Source organism: Bidens hawaiensis, unplaced genomic scaffold, assembly GCF_021521415.1.
Source record: "Bidens hawaiensis isolate Kalapana, Puna unplaced genomic scaffold, B.hawaiensis_p1.1 tig00000935_1, whole genome shotgun sequence".
In the NCBI taxonomy this organism is placed as follows: Eukaryota; Viridiplantae; Streptophyta; class Magnoliopsida; order Asterales; family Asteraceae; genus Bidens; species Bidens hawaiensis.
Genome location: NW_027491054.1, coordinates 2,823,493 through 2,843,715, shown reverse-complemented (window position 1 = coordinate 2,843,715; position 20,223 = coordinate 2,823,493). Strand labels below are relative to the sequence as shown.

The window sequence follows — 20,223 nt, the reverse complement described above, 5'->3', positions numbered from 1 at the left end:
ATGAAATAAATATCCCAATCAAGGGAGTGACCGTTCTGGAAAAAAAATATTTAAATTATTAGTCTGCCCAAAATGATATCTTTTTAATAAATGATCATGATACTTGTTTCTGGTTTGATGTACACACTTTAATCAATTTTCTTTGAACAACCAGGGCAACAATGACCTTCTGATACTCGTTGATTTGACATAAAACTCAATTATTTCATTATAATGGCGACCTTCATGTCCACTCATATTTGGTTCAAGTTACACAACTCCTTAACAAGCCTGTCCAAATCCAATAATGAGCTCCCACCTTCCTTAACTGCTTCGATCGCTCTGTTTCTCATTTCTTTTGCTTTCAACTTCTCAACTTTATCCCCACTCATTGACTCGGCAATTATTCGAGCCAACCGTACCGAGTCAGGAACAGTATTCGGGCCTTCACAAACCCGCACAGACACACCATGGTCCTCAACTAACAACCTAGCATTAACATATTGATCAGCCTCCATGGGCCAAGCCAATATCATCACTCCACTTAAAATCGCTTCCAAAACCGAGTTCCACCCACAATGACTTAAAAACCCACCGACAGCTTCGTGACTCAATATCGTAACCTGTGGAGCCCAGCCCTTTATCACAAACCCTCTACCCGACCCATCCAGAACCAAACCACCTTGTTCCGGCTTCACCACCAAAACATAACTAATCCCACTATCTTCAAGCCCAACAACCAAAGCCTCCATTTGTTCACTTGTAAGAAACTTTTGACTTCCAAAACAAGCGTACACGACAGACCCGTTAGGCTTCCCATCAAGCCATCTAACCACATCACAGTCCGAACCTGAACCAGGTTGTTCAGGTTCAGACTTTCCACGGATCAAGGGGTCGGACCTGCCAAGTAAACTAACGGGTCCAACCCCAAAAACCCTCCCATGACCAATAAACTTCTTAAGACCCTCCATATACCGCGACTCCAACGCATCAAACGTGTTGAAAACCCAACCCCAACTCAGCCCATTCGCAACATGACCATCAAGCACAAATATCCACTCCGGGTCCGATTCATTGTAGGCCCGAATCACCGAGGGAAGATGATACCATGAAAAGCTCGGTGAATCCGGCAATTCGTGAAACACCGTAATACTTTGAGACCTAACCACAGAAATGTTGCGGCACGAGTAGTCTAAAACCGCAGTCAAGAAAGCACCAGAGGAGAAGAAACAGATCCGATGGATGCCCAACTTGTCGGCTAAGTGGTGGGTCCATCCGAGGAAGAAATCCGACAGGATAGCAACAGGTGGGTTAGAATGGGAATTGAACCATTGGGTAATCGGGTCTTGAAGTTTTGCCAGGGAGTTAATGATGGGAGCGTTGGCATGGTTGCCGATGTCCTTCACGTTTTCTACACCGGCAGGGAGTGACGGGTGGGGTGGGAATGGGAGGACCAGGGTTTGGATGCTGGGAGATGAATCGAGAAGTGGGTTCAGGATGGGGAGGTTTTTGGGTGTGACCAGGATGGTAATGGTTAGACCGTGGGTGGCTAGGTAGTGGGTTAGGTCTAGGAGTGGGAGCATGTGACCTTGAGCAGGAAATGGGAAGACGAGGATATGCGAACCTGCCATGGAAGTGTTTGGTTGTGGTTGTGGTTGTGGTTGTGGTTGTGGTTGTGAGTCAAGGAAGGGTTGACGATAGGATGGATATTTTAGGGCAAGGAAAATATCGAGTAGGTGTGAAAATAAAGGTTTGCTATTTTACACGGGGACAAATATAGAAAATTTGTGGGATCACAAAATTTTTTTAAAAAATAATATAATTTAAAGTATAAAAATAAAGAAAAAAGTAATAATAAAATGTAAATATATATATAACTTTTTCTCCCTCCTGAAAACATATACACAAATTAGTAAAAAATTGTTAAAAAATAGTAAAACATTTTTTTTTAATGTTTTGTATTAAATGTTACAACATATATTAAATATAACAAAAAAAAAAACAACAATGTTACATAGGGTTTTCGCGGGTTTTCATTTTAATCTTACCCTATATATATATATATATATATATTGAGCTATGATTTTTTAATTATTTTTTTTTATTTTTTAAGGAGTTTTTTTTAAGACATAAATCCTTTTCAAACTTTTCGTTTTTGTCTTTCTTTGCATTTTAACCTTTTCCATGAAAATGATTTAGTGTTGGTGAAGAGTGTAGTATGATAATCATGTAGCATTGCTTATCGATTTATTTATTTTATTTTATTTTTTAAACATCGAACCTTTATAAATTTTTTTTAAATTAAAGTTAATCATACAGGTAGTTCATGTAGTTTGTTGAAAGTAACGGATTCGGGTGTCAAAGATTTAAAGTAACAAGTTTCAATTTTATGGTATTAATTTTGTAACAAGATTAGGTATAAAACTAGTAGACGTTAAAATTTCTGTTAAATACAACTAAAATGGCCATTTTACCATTAAATAAACTAGTAATTATGTTAAAGGACTATTAATGCAATTTACATATATAAACTAAACTGAAGCCAAAATCCCCAGTGCCCGTCTGTCCATACCTTCCACCAGCAGGTTGATGTCTGTCATATTTTTTTAACAAAAGAACCTTTCCTAACAACGACGAATTGTAGATGATGTAAGCTTGCTGACAAAAGAAGTGACCGAAAAACACGTTTCAACTTGTTCTAACATTTATGTGCTATGGCTATATAAATTTATGTGTGGCTATCATTATTATATTTACAATAATAGATAAATAATTAAATTATACTTTATTATTATAAAGGGTAGGTTAAAATACAAAGTAAACAAAATATAAGAAGTGTGAAAAGTAATTTAGTCAATTTATCTTTGATTTGAATTGTAAAGATAGAAAGCACATATATGAATAGTTTATATTTGTTGACTTTATCTTCACATGCAAGGCAAATGTTATTCCTCCATCATTTTAAAATGTTAATAACTTTTTCATACAACAATTTTTTTTTATAAAAAACTTCACCATAATAATAATGTTTTTTTTATCTTTAATCTGAGTACCATATTGTTGTAAAAAATTAAAAAAAAAATTAGTAGGATTTTATACATTGTGTTATTGGTTTGCCATTATGTTTTTTTTTCTTTTTTAATTGAGTTTTCTACATTATGTAATAGGTTATGGTCATTGTGTTTTACAATCGTTACACATATTAAAGATTAAATTTAAAACAAAAGGTACGTCATTGTGTCTTTATACTAATCATTGTGTTTTAGTCATTGTGTATTATGTCCATGTCATTGTGTATTATGTAATTACCATTGTGTTTTACGTTTTAGATCATTGTGTAATATGTATTCACCATTGTGTTTTACGTTTTAGATCATTGTGTAATATGTATTCACCATTGTGTTTTATGTTTTATGTTATTGTGTAATATGCATTAATCGTTGTGTTTTAAACTTTTATGTATTAGATATAGTTGTTATTTTATCATTATAACATATTAGAATTACACAACGATGTTATTTTACTATTACAATTTTCAGATGTCATCACTTTTTAAAAAAATACAATGATAATCATAAAGACACAATGATAAATAGCTAGACACAATGATAAACATAAGACACAATGCCAAACAGAAATATCCAATGACATAATTTTTTTTTTATATTTATAAAACAAAGTCATACTCATATTAAAGATAAAAAACGCTTGTTGTTACGGTGAACTTTATTTTAAAAAAAATGTCGAACAAAAAAGTTAAAGACGTTTTAAAATGTTGGAGGAATTGACACGTGTTTTGCATGTGACTAGAGAAAATATGTGTTTTTTCTTTTATGCCCTTCCTTCTTTTAGTCACCACTTGACACATGGCAATAAATTATGGCTTCTCATCGTTCTTATTTTTGTTATTCTTTGTATAATAACTCAACCCATTATTATATTAGCTAGGTAATTGTTGATTGATCATATTACCCTTTCTTGCTAATCAAGTGTTTTCCCTTGGATGTATATAAATATATGAGGAAGATTAATTAACATCATTATATAACCCTAAACCTCATAACAAATTTCATGACTCTCTCTCTCTCTCTCTCCATATTTTTGGTTTCATAAAGAACCCTAATCCCCATCACTAATATACATCCAAAAGAGAACTTGACCAAGCTGACAATTATGTCGTCTGGATCATTCTCATTAGCCGTGACTACTCTCTTTGTTGTAACAGGTATGCTTTAGTTATAGGTTTATCATAATATTTATCTTTTCCATAACCAACGTGAAGAACTGATCAACATGTGATATCATAGCGATGTTGATTAATCAGTTCTTCATGTTTTCCATAAGCTCAAGATCTAAACCGGAAGACCTAGACTAAAACCTAATAAACCCTAATATAATTTTTTCGATTCTATTAATTCGTTTTATATATTGAAAACCGAATATATAAGCCTTAATAATTTTTCGGTTTTTTTTGTTATTAAAATTCTTATTTGATGTAACCCGAAGAATTTTCGAAAATTTGATAAATTCAATGATGTTCTTCGTGTTCATCATAGTTTTCAAAAAATCACATATAATCTGGTTCAAGATCTGGACTATTATAATGTTTTTCCTATTATTTTGGTTCAACTTTATCCCAAGATATTTCCAATTCTAGAAAATTAATAAACGAAGTCTTTTCGAAAGTAAACAAATCTTGGATAAACAAAGAATTCCTAAGAATTTGGATATAACCAAATCATGTAACTGTATATGGAATCATGGGTGTATGTGTTTACGGTTAAAATAAGTTCCCGAAAACACCTAGTTTTCGGATAACATCAAATTACCGAAAACATATAAAACCCGAAAACCTTATTCCCGAGAAAAAAAATTGTGAACTAACACCAAAATATAATATATATATATATATATATATATATATATATATATATATAGGGGTGGGTTCTAGTGAAAACTCCTCTTAAAAAGAAAACTTAAAAACTCCTAAAACCTTATAAAAAACTATTTTTAACTTTTAAAAATTTTTTTTTGAAGTTTCTTTTTTTTCCATTATTCTTATATGTTGTTATTGGTTAAAAAAAAAAAAAAAAAAAAACTTGTCGGTAACCTCGTCGGTATAATGCGCATGTGTAATAATAGTGTGCATTGCATATATGCAAAAGTGTTTGTATTACATAGAATACAACACTATTGCACATATTTGATACACACTATTGTATATATGCAATATAAGACTAATACACACATTGAATACACATTAGTACGTATGTGTAATACAACATTAACGCACGTGCACCACATCGACTTTTATTTTATTATTATTTTTTTTCCATATAATACAACACTACTACACATATACAATACACAAATATTGAGTATATGCAATAAAACACTATTAAACTCAAAAATACATAGTAATACACATGTGAAATACAACGGTATCGCACAGCAATACGTATGTGCATTACAGCGGTTTTTTTTTATTTTTTTATATTTTTCGAGTGAAATATAAGAAAATATAAGAATAATGGCTAAAACATAATTTTAAAAATATTGTTTTTATTTTTAGTTAAAAATAATTCTTTAGGAGTTTTTAGGAGTTTTTTAGTTTTCTCTCTAAAGGTGAGTTTTCTCTTGATCCTCTTCCTATATATATATATATATATATATAAATTAGTTTTACAAAACATTGAAAGGCTTAACTTGATTTGTTGATATACACTTCTGCCCAAAGGTGATATATTACATCAAACACATCATTCAAGTTTAAATACAAATTGTGTTAGTTTAGCCGGACATGATTTAAATGTATCACTTCTGCCCAAATGTGATGTGTTACATTTATATCAATCAAAACTAACTCGTGCATAATTAAAATAGTTGTTTCACTTCTGCCCAAAGGTGATGTGTTACAATTGTTTTGCACATATATTTAAATAAAATTTAATTATGCCAAAATGTTATTTATTTTTTAATTAAGTAGAACTTTTAATTAAAGCAATCTATTAGTTTGATGTTAATAATAGACATTTATTATCACACCTTCATAATTTAAAATGGTCCTTATCTATGTCTGCCTTAGTTTAATTTACCCCTAGATCACGGTAAGGCCTTTCTTACTTTAAAGTTCACACTTTTCTTTTTTTAGCAAGACCCGATTCATCTAAATCTTTGAATCTCAAACAATCTAACATAAAAACCTATTTTTAATCTACAACACACCTTTAAGATTTGGCTTGGTTTTGGATCTAGAACCACTTGCAAATCTAGACGGGTTTTCTTGTTACTTGGGTAAGGATTAACTTGCTACACCTTAGACCTTGGATGAAATATGGAAGGAAAGGGAGGGTGTGTTTGTGTGTGTATAGAGAGAGTATGTGTCTGGATGTTGAAGATAGATGAATGAGGATGCTTGGAGCCTTTAGGGAGAGTAGTAGCTTAAATACACCCAAGCTCATGAACCTTAAGCCCGTAACCATTCTCAAGTCCATATAACGAATCTAAACTTAACACTCCGTCCCATGATTATTTATCCGAAATAAATCACGACACATAACAAATAAATAAGAACTTCTCTTATTATAATATTCTTAAAAACACGAATGTTACAATCACTCTAAGTTTCTTCCAGTTTAGTATCTTAATATTCTCATATAATTTCCATTAACAGCTCCAAATGGTAGAATTACACCATTAACTGGAGATAACTTTGCTGCCTGGAAGGAATCTCTTATGCTAAATCTCACCTTCCTGGATTTCGACTATGCTTTAATCGAGGATGAACCTCCAGCAGCAACCACTCCTGCTTACATTTATCGTTTGAAAAGTGGAAGAGATGCAATCGCATGTCTCTAATGCTTATGAAAAACTCCATTAGCATGCCAATAAGAGGATCCTTTCCAGACTCTGAAGATGCTAAAACCTATCTGGCTTCTGTAGAGGAGCAATTCAAAGGAACGTCTAAGGCGCATGTTAGTACTCTTATTCTCAAGCTGGTGACTACTAAGTATGATGGAAGGAGTGGCATTTGTGGACACATTATGATGACGAACGACATGGTCCATAAGCTGGAGGGATTATACATGGAGATCGGTGATGGTTTTCTAGTGCACTTCATCATGACTTCTCTTCCACCTGCCTATGATGCTTTCAAGATCAATTACAGCTTCTCGTCCTTTAGCATGGTCCGACTCGCTCTTCGAATAGATCAGTATATCGTCAATGAAAACGATCACTGACTTATCTAACATCGGCCGAGACACCCTATTCATCATATCCATAAATGCTGTGGGAGCATTTGTTAGACCAAACGACATCACAAGGAACTCGTAGTGTCCGTAACGCGTCCGAAACCTATCTTAGGGACAGTAGTTCTTTAATCTCGGACGGCGCTAGACGGTAAGGTGCTTTCACGATGGGTTTTGCTCTTGGTATTAGTTCTATCTGGTATTCTACTTCTCGTTCCGGTGCTAACCCCGGAAGGTCCTCAGGGAACACTTTGGATAGCCACACACTACAGGAATGTCTTTTACTTCTTTCGTCTCGGCCGTAGCTTCGAGGATATACGTAGGTAGGCACTGCACCCTCCCTTAACAAACCTTCAGCTTTTATCATCGAAATGACTTTAAGCCCCGAATTTTCTTTCTCATCGTAAACCGTTACTGTACCGCCATCCGCAGACTTTAGTCTTATCAATCTACTTTTACACACTATCTGAGCTTCAATCTCAGACAACCAATACATCCCCAAAACTACATCGAACCCTTCTAAGGTCATTACATACAGGGAATTCATGTCCATCTAACTCTATCTTACAACCCTTAACCATTCTCATAATTTTAACCGAGGTCTCACTAGCGGTCTCTACCATAAAAGTTTCAGGCACACGACAACAAATCAGCCTAGCTGTCTTAGAAAACGATGTAGCTACCAACTCCTAGTCGCACCTAAGTCAAACAATACCGAAGAAGAAATACCATTTACTAGGAAAGTACCTGTCACGACATCAGGATTTGCTTGGCCTATTCTTGGATTAACATGTAGGCTCTGGTCTTTGGCCTCGATTTTTCAGCATCGTTTTTCCCACTTCCTTCGGCTTCACCCTCAGAACACTCTCTCGCAAAATGACTCGTCTTCCCACACTTGTAACATGCGGGTTTAGCAGTACAATCCGAAGCATAATGCCCCACTTACACACACCGGTAGCACGCATTCCTTCCCATCCTACACTCACCACCATGAATTTTCCCACACTTATGACAGACATCAGTACCTTTCCCCCACTTGCACTCGCCACCGTGCATTTTCCCACATGTTTGACACGGCTTCTTGTCCCACACCTTACGTTTCTTGTCTTTAGGGTTCCATAGCTGAGTACCGTGCCTTTTTCCATGAGCATCCCACTTCTTCTCTCTCTTCTCTTCCACCATAGCCACGTTCATCGCCAAGTCATCGTAGACCAATTCCGCAAGTTCAACCGCGGAGTCGAAAGTAGCGCGTCTACTTGTCCTGACCAGTGCGCGAACATTTTGTGGAAGTCCTCTCACATAACACTTGATCCTCTTAGCTTCAGTATTCACCATCTCGGGCACAAGTCTTGACATACGGTTAAACTCAGTAGTATACTCGCGGTGTGCCATATTTCCCGCCTTCAAGTTCAAAAACCTCATCTCTGCCCTCTCAACTTCAGCATCAGCACAGAACCTCTTCATGACTATCTCCTTCAAATCTTCCCATTTCATAGCCTTAACCTCAGCAACGGTCTTTCTCTTCTCAACAATTTCCCACCAGAACATAGCTTCTTCTCCAAATGACTAAGTGGCAAAGCCTACCGTCTGGTCGGGTTGGCACTCGCTAATTCGGATAACCTTGTCCATAGTGGTTACCCATTAGAGAGTAGCGATTGCGTCACCCACACTAGTCAACTTAGGTGGGTCACAACCTTTGAAGGTCCTGTAGCTGCACCCACCTTGGCCTCTCTTTACATCATCGACTTTCACAGAATAAACCTCACTTGACCCCTCTTTCTCGGTCTCATCATCTTTCTTACTACTTCCCCCGATCTTCACAATGGTTCTTGTGCGACTTTTAGTAGTCTTGTCTTGTTGGAGATTCTTTACTGTAGCAGCAACTGCCTCTATAATAGCAGCTTGAACAGTAGGGTCGAGTTGGTACCCTTCCTCCCTCACAGTCATGCTTCTTTCTTCACTAGCCTCAGTAGTTGGTTCTTTGGAGGGTAATCGGTGAATACGTGGCCTACCCCGGCGTCCCGTGCGCCCTCCTTGTCCAGCCGTCTTCCTAGCACCAGACATTCGAATTCTAAAGGAAAAACACAAACATCGTCACTTAGGAACTATTTAGTACAAGGATTGTAAGGCTGCTGGTAATAACAGTGGCCCTGCTGGGATTAGCTGCTCACGTTACTCTCCGTGTCCTATACATTTCCTTTAGTGAGTCTACTTGTGCTCGGTTCTACTTTTAACAGTTAAACAATCAAACATTTCAAATATAAACAAGCAATTCTATCTCTAACAATTAATATAACTTTCTTACTTATCCCTACATTATACACGAAGTAGATCGTGTACTAAGCTTGCTTGAGTGACACATGTCATTCTTGGACGGGCATCTTCCTTCATTCTTTCACTGGGTCCCATTCTCTGCTCGTGTCTAAGCATGTAGGATGCTTATTCTCTCGAACTTATGCTCTGATTCCAACCTTTCAGGCCCCGGTCCCGGGTGCCCTACTTTCGTGCGGGTTGGAATTACTCATTCATATAATTCGGAAATCATAGTTAATTATATCAAATTGCGGAATAAATAGTCAATCACTCTTACATGACATAAGTACTTTGTTTTAAACGAACTAACATAAGTCTTAAACGTTTAACATATATAGCATGTGATTCTTCCTCTTGACGATGTCAGTCTTCATCTTATTTGCTACATGTCTCCATCAAGCAACCTGCCTCATTCTATTCACTTGCGTGCATACTAAAAGTCAGGTACGTTGAGTGAGTTCTCGTTAATCAATTAACATACAGTACTTTCACGTTCATACTTATACGCGTCCGAAGATACGTATTTCATACTTTACTTACTATTACTCATTCATACATACTTTACGTACATACATATGTATTTACATATTTTCTTTCATAATTCCCTGTGGTATACAGTAAACTATTCTACTTCTACTGTCTTAGACATTATTAGGGTCTGGTCCCTCTATCTCATATATTATCAGGGTCTGGTCCCTTCTGTCTCAGATATTATTAGGGTCGGGTCTCTTCTGTCTCAAATATTATTAGGGTCTGGTTCCTCCTACCCGGTCTCAGATATTATTGGGGTCGGGTCCCTTCGGTTTCTCTCGGAGTTAATAGTGATAACTCTCTTCAATTGGGGTACGACTAACTGTTTAACAAATTACAAGTATCAATTTCCTCGTTCTACTACCCTTAACTTATAAGTTAACCCCTTAACGAACGGGGGGAGGGGGGTTCCGGCTTGAAAACGCCCGACTCAAACCATTCGAGTCGAAAATGCCATTCGAGTCAAATCCCCATTCAAGTCGAATCTGCCGTTCGAGTCTATTCTGCCATTCGAGTCGATTTTGCCATTCAAGTCGAATCTCCCATTCGATTCGAATGGTCCATTCGAGTCGAATTTCCCATTTGAGTCGAATTTCCCATTCGAGTCGAATTTTCCATTCGGCTCGTTTGGTTCCGTCTCAGCTCGATTTGGGTCCTAATTTGCCACTTCTTGCGTCATGTTATGCCCGGTTTATCGTTAGGACAAGTTTTGGGTTATAACAACTCCATTTCCTTGCTCGATACGACCCGAATAACACTTGTTCAAACCTATTAAACCCAAGTAACTTTCATACTTTAAATTTCACACTTTTCTTTTTTGAGCAAGACTTGATTCATCTAAATATTTAATCTTACACAATCTAACACAAAAACCTAATTTTTAATCTACAACATACCTTTAAGATTTGGATTGGTTTTGGATCTTGAATCACTTGCAAATCGAGACGGGTTTTCTTGTTGCTTGGGTAAGAATTAACTTGTTACACCTTGGATGAATTATGGAAGGAAAGGGAGGGTGTGTTTGTGTGTGTACAGAGAGCGTATGTGTCTAGGTGTTGAAGATGGATGAATGAGGATGCTTGGAACCTTTAGGGATAGTAAGAGCTTAAATACCCCGAAGCTCATGAACCTTAGGCCCGTAACCATTCTCAAGTCCATATACCGAATCTAAGCTTAACACTCCGTCCCATGATTATTTATCCGAAATAAATCACAACACAAAATAAATAAGAACTTCTCTTATTATAATATTCTTAAAAACACGGATGTTACATTCACTCTAAGTTTCTTCTAGTTTAGTATCTTAATATTCTCATATAATTTTCATTAACAACTCCAAATGGTGGAATCACACCATTAATTGGAGATAACTTTGCTGCCTGGAAGGAATCTCTTATGCTAAATCTCACCTTCCTGGATTTCGACTATGCTTTAATCGAGGATGAACCTCCAGCAGCAACCACTCCTGCTTACATTTATCATTCGAAAAATGGAAGAGATGCAACTGCATGTCTCTAATTCTTATTAAAAACTCCATTAGCATGCCAATAAGAGGATCCTTTCCAGACTCTGAAGATGCTAAAACCTATCTGGCTTCTGTGGAGGAGCAATTCAAAGGATCGTCTAAGGCGCATGTTAGTACTCTTATTATCAAGCTAGTGACTACTAAGTATGATGGAAGTAGTGGCATTTGTGGACACATTATGATGACGAACGACATGGTTCATATGCTGGAGGGATTATTCATGGAGATCGGTGATGGTTTTCTGGTGCACTTCATCATGACTTCTCTTCTAGTTGCCTATGAAGCTTTCAAGATCAATTACAACACCCAGAAGGAGAAATGGACTATGAGTGAGCTGATTACTATGTGCGTGCAAGAGGAAGAGCATATGAAGACGGATAAACCTGAAGTTGCTTACCTTGCCACCAGTTCCATGAATAGGAAGAACACTCATCCAAGAAAGGAGTTTTCTAAAGTTTAGAAGACTAATACAAGTGCTTCATTCAGCTCTTAGAACTCCACTGGAAATCCTTTCTACAAATTCTGTCATAAGCAAAAAGACTGCCCAGACTTTAAGGAGTGGTTGGCTAAGAAAGGTATTGATCTCTTTATGATACTTGAGTCCTCCAATTTAACTGTTCCTGCTAATACATGGTAGTTTGATTCTGGTTCTATGGTTCATGTGACCAATTCAACTCAGGGATTCCTTTCAATCCGGAAGTTGGAAAGAAACCAAAGAACAGTAAGACTGGGGACTGATAAAGAACTTGTAGTCAAGGCTGTGGGAACCTTACAATTAATAATGAAAACTGGTTTACACATTAAACTTTATGATACCTTATATATTTCTAAGATTACTCAGGACCAAAGTTAGACATGGACGGTTTTGATGTTTCTCATGTCATGGCAAACTCACTGTTTCTTTTACTTCTTAAGTGTTTAGTTATGGCTTTTTGGATGGTGGTCTTTATAGAATAGAAACCAATGATACTTTTTCTAAATCTTTGTTTTCATATAATATTAATGAATCACTCCTAAAGATTAAAGAGAAACGAGACTTAGAGACTTCTTCTAGGTTGTGGCATCAATGTTTAGGCCACCTCACGAGACCGGTTAGCCCGACTTGTGAAAAATGAAGGCTTACCACATCTCTATTTCACCGATTTTGGAACATGTGTCAAATGCCTTAAAGGCAAAATGACATCAGCAAATAAGAAAGGCACCACTAGGAGCTCTAATTTTAGCAGAACTCATTCATACTGATATTAGTGGTTCTTACCCCATTGCTGGCATCTCTGGACATACTTCATTTATTGTTTTCATTGATGATTATTCCCGCTATACGCACCTGTATCTCATTAAGGAAAAATCTGAATATGTTACAACTTTTAAAGATTATAAAACTGAAGTTGAAAAACCATTAGATCGCCAAATAAAAAGTTGTCAGATCAGATAGAGGAGGTGAATATTATGGAAGACATATCGATGTGGGTCAGGCTCCTGGTCCATTTTATTAGTTTTGTAAGGGCCATGGGATCGTAAACCAATACATCATGCTAGGCACTCCTTAGAAAAATGGTGTCGCTGAACGAAGAAATCGAACCCTTATGGATATGGTACGCAGTATGTTAGTCAACACTAATTTACCTCTATTCCTCTGTATTGAAGCCTTAAAAGCAGCCGTTCATATACTCAATAGAGTTCCTTCTAAGTCTGCCCTAAAACTCCTTATGAACTTTGGATAGGAAGGGAACTGAAGCTTAATTATATGAAAGTATGGGGCTGTATTTCTGAGGAAAAACTTTATAACCCTCTCCTAAATAAACTTGACCCTAAAACTATTACCTGTTTTTTTATCGGGTATCCTAAAAATTCAAAGGGTTATCATATCTATTGTCCTTCCCATGTCACTCGTATTATAGAAACCAAGCATGCCGTGTTCCTGGAGGATTACAAGATCAGTGGGATCAGTACTAACCCTTATGAAGAATTACAAGAAATACAAGATGCGGGGGGAGACTCGTCGATTATTGTAACTCTGGTTATTCATCTTGTACCGAATACAACTGAACCTATTGCACCAACTTCTCCACCCTCAGAACCCGTAATAACAGAAAATGAAGGCACATCAAACATTCAAAACCAAGATAATGTTGAACCCACTAATCAACTCAGGAGGTCATCTAGGTCTATAAGACTTACTAACTTTGATGATTATGTCACCTATGTAAGGCCCCGTTCCCGGGAACCCTACTTTTGCTCCGGTTGGATTTACTCATTCACATAATTCGAAAATCAGAGTAATTAAAACAAATTCGCGAAAATAAAAGTCATACATTTAATCATAACTTAAGTACTTGCTTAAGTAAAATAACATAAGTCTTAAACTTTTAAACATAATAACATGTGAATCTTCTTTCTCTTCGATTCTAGTCTTCATTTATTTGCCACGTGTCACCCTCTAAGCAACCTGCCTCATTCTATTCACCTACGCGCATACTAAAAGTCAGCTACGCTGAGTGAGTTCTAGTTAAAAAGCTAACATACATTACATTCCCGTTCATACTTATACGCGTCCGAAGATACGAATTTCTTACTTTACTTGCTATTACTCATTCATACATACTTTACGTACATACAGACGTACTTACATACTTTCTTTCATACTTTCCTATGGTATACCGTAAACTATCATACTTCTACTATCTCAGATATTATTAAGGTCTGGTCCCTCTATCTCAGATATTTACAGGATCTGGTCCCTTCTATCTCAGATATTATTAGAGTCTGGTCCCTCCTATCTCAGATATTATTAGGGTCTGGTCCCTCCTGCCCCTATCTCAGATTTTATTAGGGTCTGGTCCCTTCTATCTCAGATATTATTAGGGTCCGGTCCCTCCTATCTCAAATCTCAAATGTTATTAGGATCTGGTCCCTTTGTCTCGCATAACCATACAACCATACATATCCCGTCAATCGTCCCTACATTTATTTCATGCATTTCATATCTTTTAATTCCATATATAATTATATATATGCACATTCATATAGCATTCTATAGTAATAACATTCAATACATAATCATATACGTATCATACACTTATCACTTAGGATAAGTGTATTAACTATCACATAGGAGTATGCACACAGCCCTAAAAAATGTCACAGAGATAGGGGCTAGAACTCACCTGTAGACGTTTCCGCTAGGAGTTAATTGTAATGCCCTTCTTCAACTGAGCTTGACTAACTGTTAATTGGATAACTCATATTAATTTTCTATCTTTTATTCTTTTATATTTTTATGTTAACGAACCAACTTTATTGGTTAACGAACCGACCTTCTAACATAATCTTACTTTATTAGTTTAACATTCTTTAACGAGTTTATGTGATAATGGTTTCTTAAGAGAGTTTGGGTTCGTGACACGTTTATATTTGGATCAATTTCGATTTTAGTGCTCACATATATTTATATTGGTTTTGGTTAACAGTTATCAATGAGCTTTTATATTTAAGTGTTCATAAAAAGCTTCTATGTTTAAGTTCCTTAATGGGTTAATAACTTTAACGAATCCGAGCTAGTAACTCAACGAAACCGTACTTTATTAGTGTAACGAGCCGAACTTTTAAGTTATGGAACTGACACTTTTAAGCTCATGATCCTTTAACGAGTCAGGTCTCGTTTTCCATTCTAACCATATTCTTTTATTATTATTATTACTAGGTAGAGCCTGTGTTCCACACGGGTGAAAAATATGATAAAAATAAAAAAATATTATATGTAATACGTAAATTCAATTGTTTCATATAATAATTTTATTTATGACTTTTTTTATTAAGTTTTTGATATATTATGCACCATAATTTTAAGTTAAAAACTCAATCTTGATATTTGATTTATTTCAAATAAAACGGATAATGTTATATTAAATATTGCGTATATAAAAATGATATTTATAACAAAATGTTGTCACCGATTTAAAAACTAAATTCACAAAGAGTAAGGTTTTGTTGTAAAAGAAAATAAATAAAAATATATTATATTTTAAAATAAAGAGAGAAACGATGATCAATCTTAAATATTTGTGTTAAAAAATATGAGAAGACAATGCTAATATTGTGAATTATGAAAATGTTAATAATTAAATATAATATTGGTTTTATACTTGAAGAGACATCACATTTATATATGTTAAGTTAAGAAATCAAACACAATTACCATTTTAGTGGAGTTGGTAAGCACATTTGGTTTGAAACATGAGGTCTTGGGTTCAAAACCCGTATCACACAATAATATATTTTTTAAAATTTTATAAAACCTATTGGTTATGGGGTATAATAGAAAAACAAGTCATGAGTCATAATCTAATAAGAAATAGTGGCATGGTATCTACTTGGCATCCTATGTGGAGTGCCTAGTTAAATGTCATGTGGACAACTTGTGTTGCTTTAATAGTATAGTAAGATTAGATTATTATTATTGTTATTATTATTATTATTATTATTTATTATTATTATTATTATTATTATTATTATTATTATTTATTGAAGGTTACTTTCCAAATTACCAATTTATCCTCAACTATACACCCTACTTATAACATGCCCTACCACCCTCCTCCTTCCTTACAGACCTAAGCTGCCACCGCCGTCATCCCGTATCCGACAATCACGGTGAGGGAGGAAGAGAGTATTGGAGATGATGAAGCTGCTAGCCGGATTCCCTTGTTTGGTTTGAGTACAATCGGTTCGAGCTACCCTTATCTCATTCTACTTGACTCCCCAACGAGTCGAGTTCCTATGTTCCAGTCGAGTTTAATGTATATTCGATTCGAACGTGGATACGAGTCGAACTTGATCCCACCTGAACCAAACGGGTCGAGTCACCTATTGTCCATTCGAGCCAATTGCTGCCTCAAAACCAATCGAGTCTATGTTCAAGACTACTCGACGGAAATTCGGCCAACTACCCTCTCTTATCTCCAATCGAATCGACTTAGGTCGATTCCCTTGCCCCACTCGAGTCGGCCCGTGTTCGAGCTGACTGGTTACTCGAGCCGAATTTGTTTGAGTCGATAAACAACTCGAGCCATTCTAAGGTCGAGCCGAGTCCTTGCTTACTCGAGCCAAGGGGTTGCGCACTCAGTTTTGAATCGAATCGCTTCACCTCAGTCGACTCAATCACGAGTCAAGTCCAGATTGGTCTTAACCCTAAACCTTGTTCGGTTTGATTTGGGTTTCGGATCCTATAACCACTCGGGCTCGAGTTTTTTTCAGCCATTCGAACCTTTGTCAATTCGAGCCAAAACGTGCTATCCTTAAGCCCCTCGAACCGAACATACTCTTTTTAAACCCAAACATTTTGAACCGAACTTATATATATATATATATATATATATTCATATTTGTCTCTCTTTTTAATCGAATTTTAACTCACTTACATTGGTTCATTTGAGTCGGTTTGGCTTGGTTCGTTTCGTTTGCAAATTACAAGGTTCATTTGTTCATCCATTATTATCTTAGGACAAGAGTAAGAAGATGAAGATGAATTAGATCTTCACATAAAACTTACCTCTTAAATGGGATTAGATTAGATCTTGAATATCTTGGAAATCCTAAAGGAGCTTCTTCTTTGAATTAGAATGGAATGAAGGATGGAATGTTTGGGAATGAGCAGAGAGCATGTGTGTGTACGTGAGTATCAGAGGATGATGATGGAATGATGAGTGTGAGGTAACTAGGGTTTTAGGTCTGCTTATATAGGCTAGCCCAAAGGCTTTAGGCCCATAATCATTTTAAGCCCAATAACCACCTTAATATTATCCTATCATATCCTTATTATTTAACTAGATTAGCTAACATCACACGACACAATAAATAGAATAAACTTTTATTATTTTATTTAATTAATCTCAACTGAGGACGTTACAACCAACCTGACTGAATTTGACATTGGAAAGCTTAATGATCTTATCTCTTATAATAAAGCCATAAGCAGTGATCAGTCTTTTGAACGGAATAAAGCGATGATTCATGAGCTTGACTCCATGAAGAAAAATTACGTTTGGGATTTGGTAGAATTGCCCAACGGTGTCAAACCCGTAGGATGTAAATGGGTGTTTAAAACAAAACTTGATCCAAATGGGAACGTTGAACGCCATAAAGCGAGATTGGTTGCAAAGGGCTATACTCAGAAAGAGGAAATATACTATTAAGAGACTTTTCACATGTCTCTCGAAAACTTTCATTAAGGATCGTTATGGCCCTAGTAGCTCATTTTGATTTTGATATGCATCAGATGGACGTAAAAACTGCTTTCCTCAATAGCAATTTAGACGAAGAGGTGTACATGAAACAACTTGAAGGTTTTAAACCTGAACGTCAAGAACATCTAGTCTGTAAGCTGAAGAAGTCAATATATTGGTTGAAACAAGCATCACGTCAGTGGTACCTAGAGTTTGATAGAGTCATGAAGAAACAAGGTTTTGCAAAGAATCTAGTGGATCAATGCACCTACATCAAGATGAGTGGGAGAAACTTTACTATACTTATCTTTTACGTTGATGATATTTTATTGGCAAGTAATATTTAGACATGTTGCATGAGTCGAAGCGATTACCCTCGCATAACTTCAACATGAAGGATCTCGGATATGCTTCTTATGTTATTGGCATCGAAATTCACCGAAATAGACACAAAGGGATCTTAGGATTATCTCAAAGAGCCTACATTGATCGTGTCCTTACTCGTTACAACATGCAATATTAACACAACTTTAGCTCCAGTAGTTAAAGGAGACGTTTTCGATGCATTCCAATGTCTAAAAACAGAGGTTAAAAAGGAGCAAATGATAATGATACCTTATGCATCAGTAATCGGGAGCCTTATATATGCTTAGGTTTGTACTCGCCCAAATATTGCTTATATTTCTGGAATGTTAGGCTGTTATCAGACTAATTCTGACCTTAAACACTGGAAAGCAGCTAAGAAGGTGCTTCGTTATCTACAAAGGACGAAAAACTAAAAACTGACTTAGAGAAGAAGTGATAATTTAGAATTGGTAGGTTATTTTGATTCTGACTTTGCTAAATGCAAAGTTGACAAGATCACAAGAAGTTCACTTCAGGGTATATCTTTATGTTAGCAGGCAGGCCCATCTCATGGAGGAGTCATAAACAACAGATAACGACAACTTCCACTACGATGGCAGAATATATAGTTGTCCGTAATTCAACATGTCATGGTATTATGCATAAAAATCTAATATCTGGACTCAAAATAGTCAATTCAATTTCTAGACCATTGAAGCTTTATTGTGATAATTCAGCTGCCGTTAGTTTCTCAAGCAGTAACAGTTCGACTGGAGCTGGTTTATATCTTGATACAAAGTATTTGTTCATGCATGAACGAGTTGAGGAAAATAAACTTTGTATTGAGTATCTTAGTGCAAATAATATGCTAGAGGGTCCGATGACTAAAGGTCTCCCACCTAAAGTTTTTGAAGAACATGTTTCTAATATGGGAATTACTAAAGACCTTAATTAATTGCATATTGTACTTATTTACATTTTATTTAATAAAATGTCATCATTTTGATTTTTTATGTCTCCTAATATGTTCTGCATGTGTAATGACATATAGACAAATTTTGAATTTAAAGCTAAAATGAGTGTTAAAATCTACAGACTAATCTAATGCTCATAATAAATGATTATTCGGTCAAGTGGGAAAATGTAAGAATAAATATATAGATATATGTGTATATATATACACATATATTTATGTATGACCATTATTATCATTTATATAATAATAGATCAAAATAATTAAATATATGGAGGAGATTAATTAACATCATAACATAACTCTAAACCTCACAATAAATTTCGTGACCCTCTTTCTCTCTCTCTCTCTCTCCCTATATATATATATCTTCTGTTTCATCAAGAACACTAATCCCCATCGCTAATATACATGCTAAAGGGGAAATCTACCAAGTTGGCAATCATGTCGTCTGAATCATTCTCATCCACCATGCCTACTCTCTCTACTGTACTAGGCATGTTTTAGTTATAGGTTTATTTTAATATTCTTGTTTTCTATTACCAACTTGAAGAACTGATAAACAACTTGGTCTTTATGCGTTCCAATTTAACTGCACTGTCCAACATGTCACACCTGCAAAATTATTTTCTAAAATTCATGTAAGTTTATAAGTTATAGCTAAAATGATATATAAAAAAATATTTTATAGAGATTATACATTTGAGGTGGGTCCAGTTACCAAAAATATTTCCAAAATCCGTGTAGGTTTAGTGTAATTAAGTGATTCAGGGCAATCATGGACTCATGGTAGATACCAATTGGACCTCGGTTAAATATTATGATTAAAGTATTAGGCCTGTTAACGAGAACAATATTCGTCACCCATGCAGGTAGATCAGTCAAAGAAGAAGTGAACCTGAACAATCTAACCTTTTAGACATCGTCACATCGCGCCCATTAACAGAAACACTATTAATAAAAAGTTAACTAACTCGTCATAACCAGCATTCATATCCATAACGTTCCTCACAGTTGTACATCTAATTTCTATACATTATAATATGTGTGTAATGATGTAGTATTGTTAACGTGTTTAAGAGC

At 35.7% G+C, this 20,223-nt stretch overlaps 1 protein-coding gene across 1 annotated transcript; it reads right to left on the bottom strand.

Moving 5' to 3' along the window:
* Positions 1 to 226: 226 nt before the first annotated feature.
* On the bottom strand, positions 227 to 1,610 carry LOC143548732 (UDP-glycosyltransferase 89A2-like). Its single transcript, XM_077039826.1, has one exon. It carries the CDS (start codon positions 1,608 to 1,610, stop codon positions 234 to 236), a length of 1,377 nt encoding a protein of 458 aa, XP_076895941.1. The 3' UTR covers positions 227 to 233.
* Positions 1,611 to 20,223: the final 18,613 nt, after the last annotated feature.

Excerpts from the sequence above, each read along its gene's own strand:
- LOC143548732 (XM_077039826.1), bottom strand. The coding sequence starts at position 1,610 with ATGGCAGGTTCGCATATCCTCGTCTTCCCATTTCCTGCTCAAGGTCAC.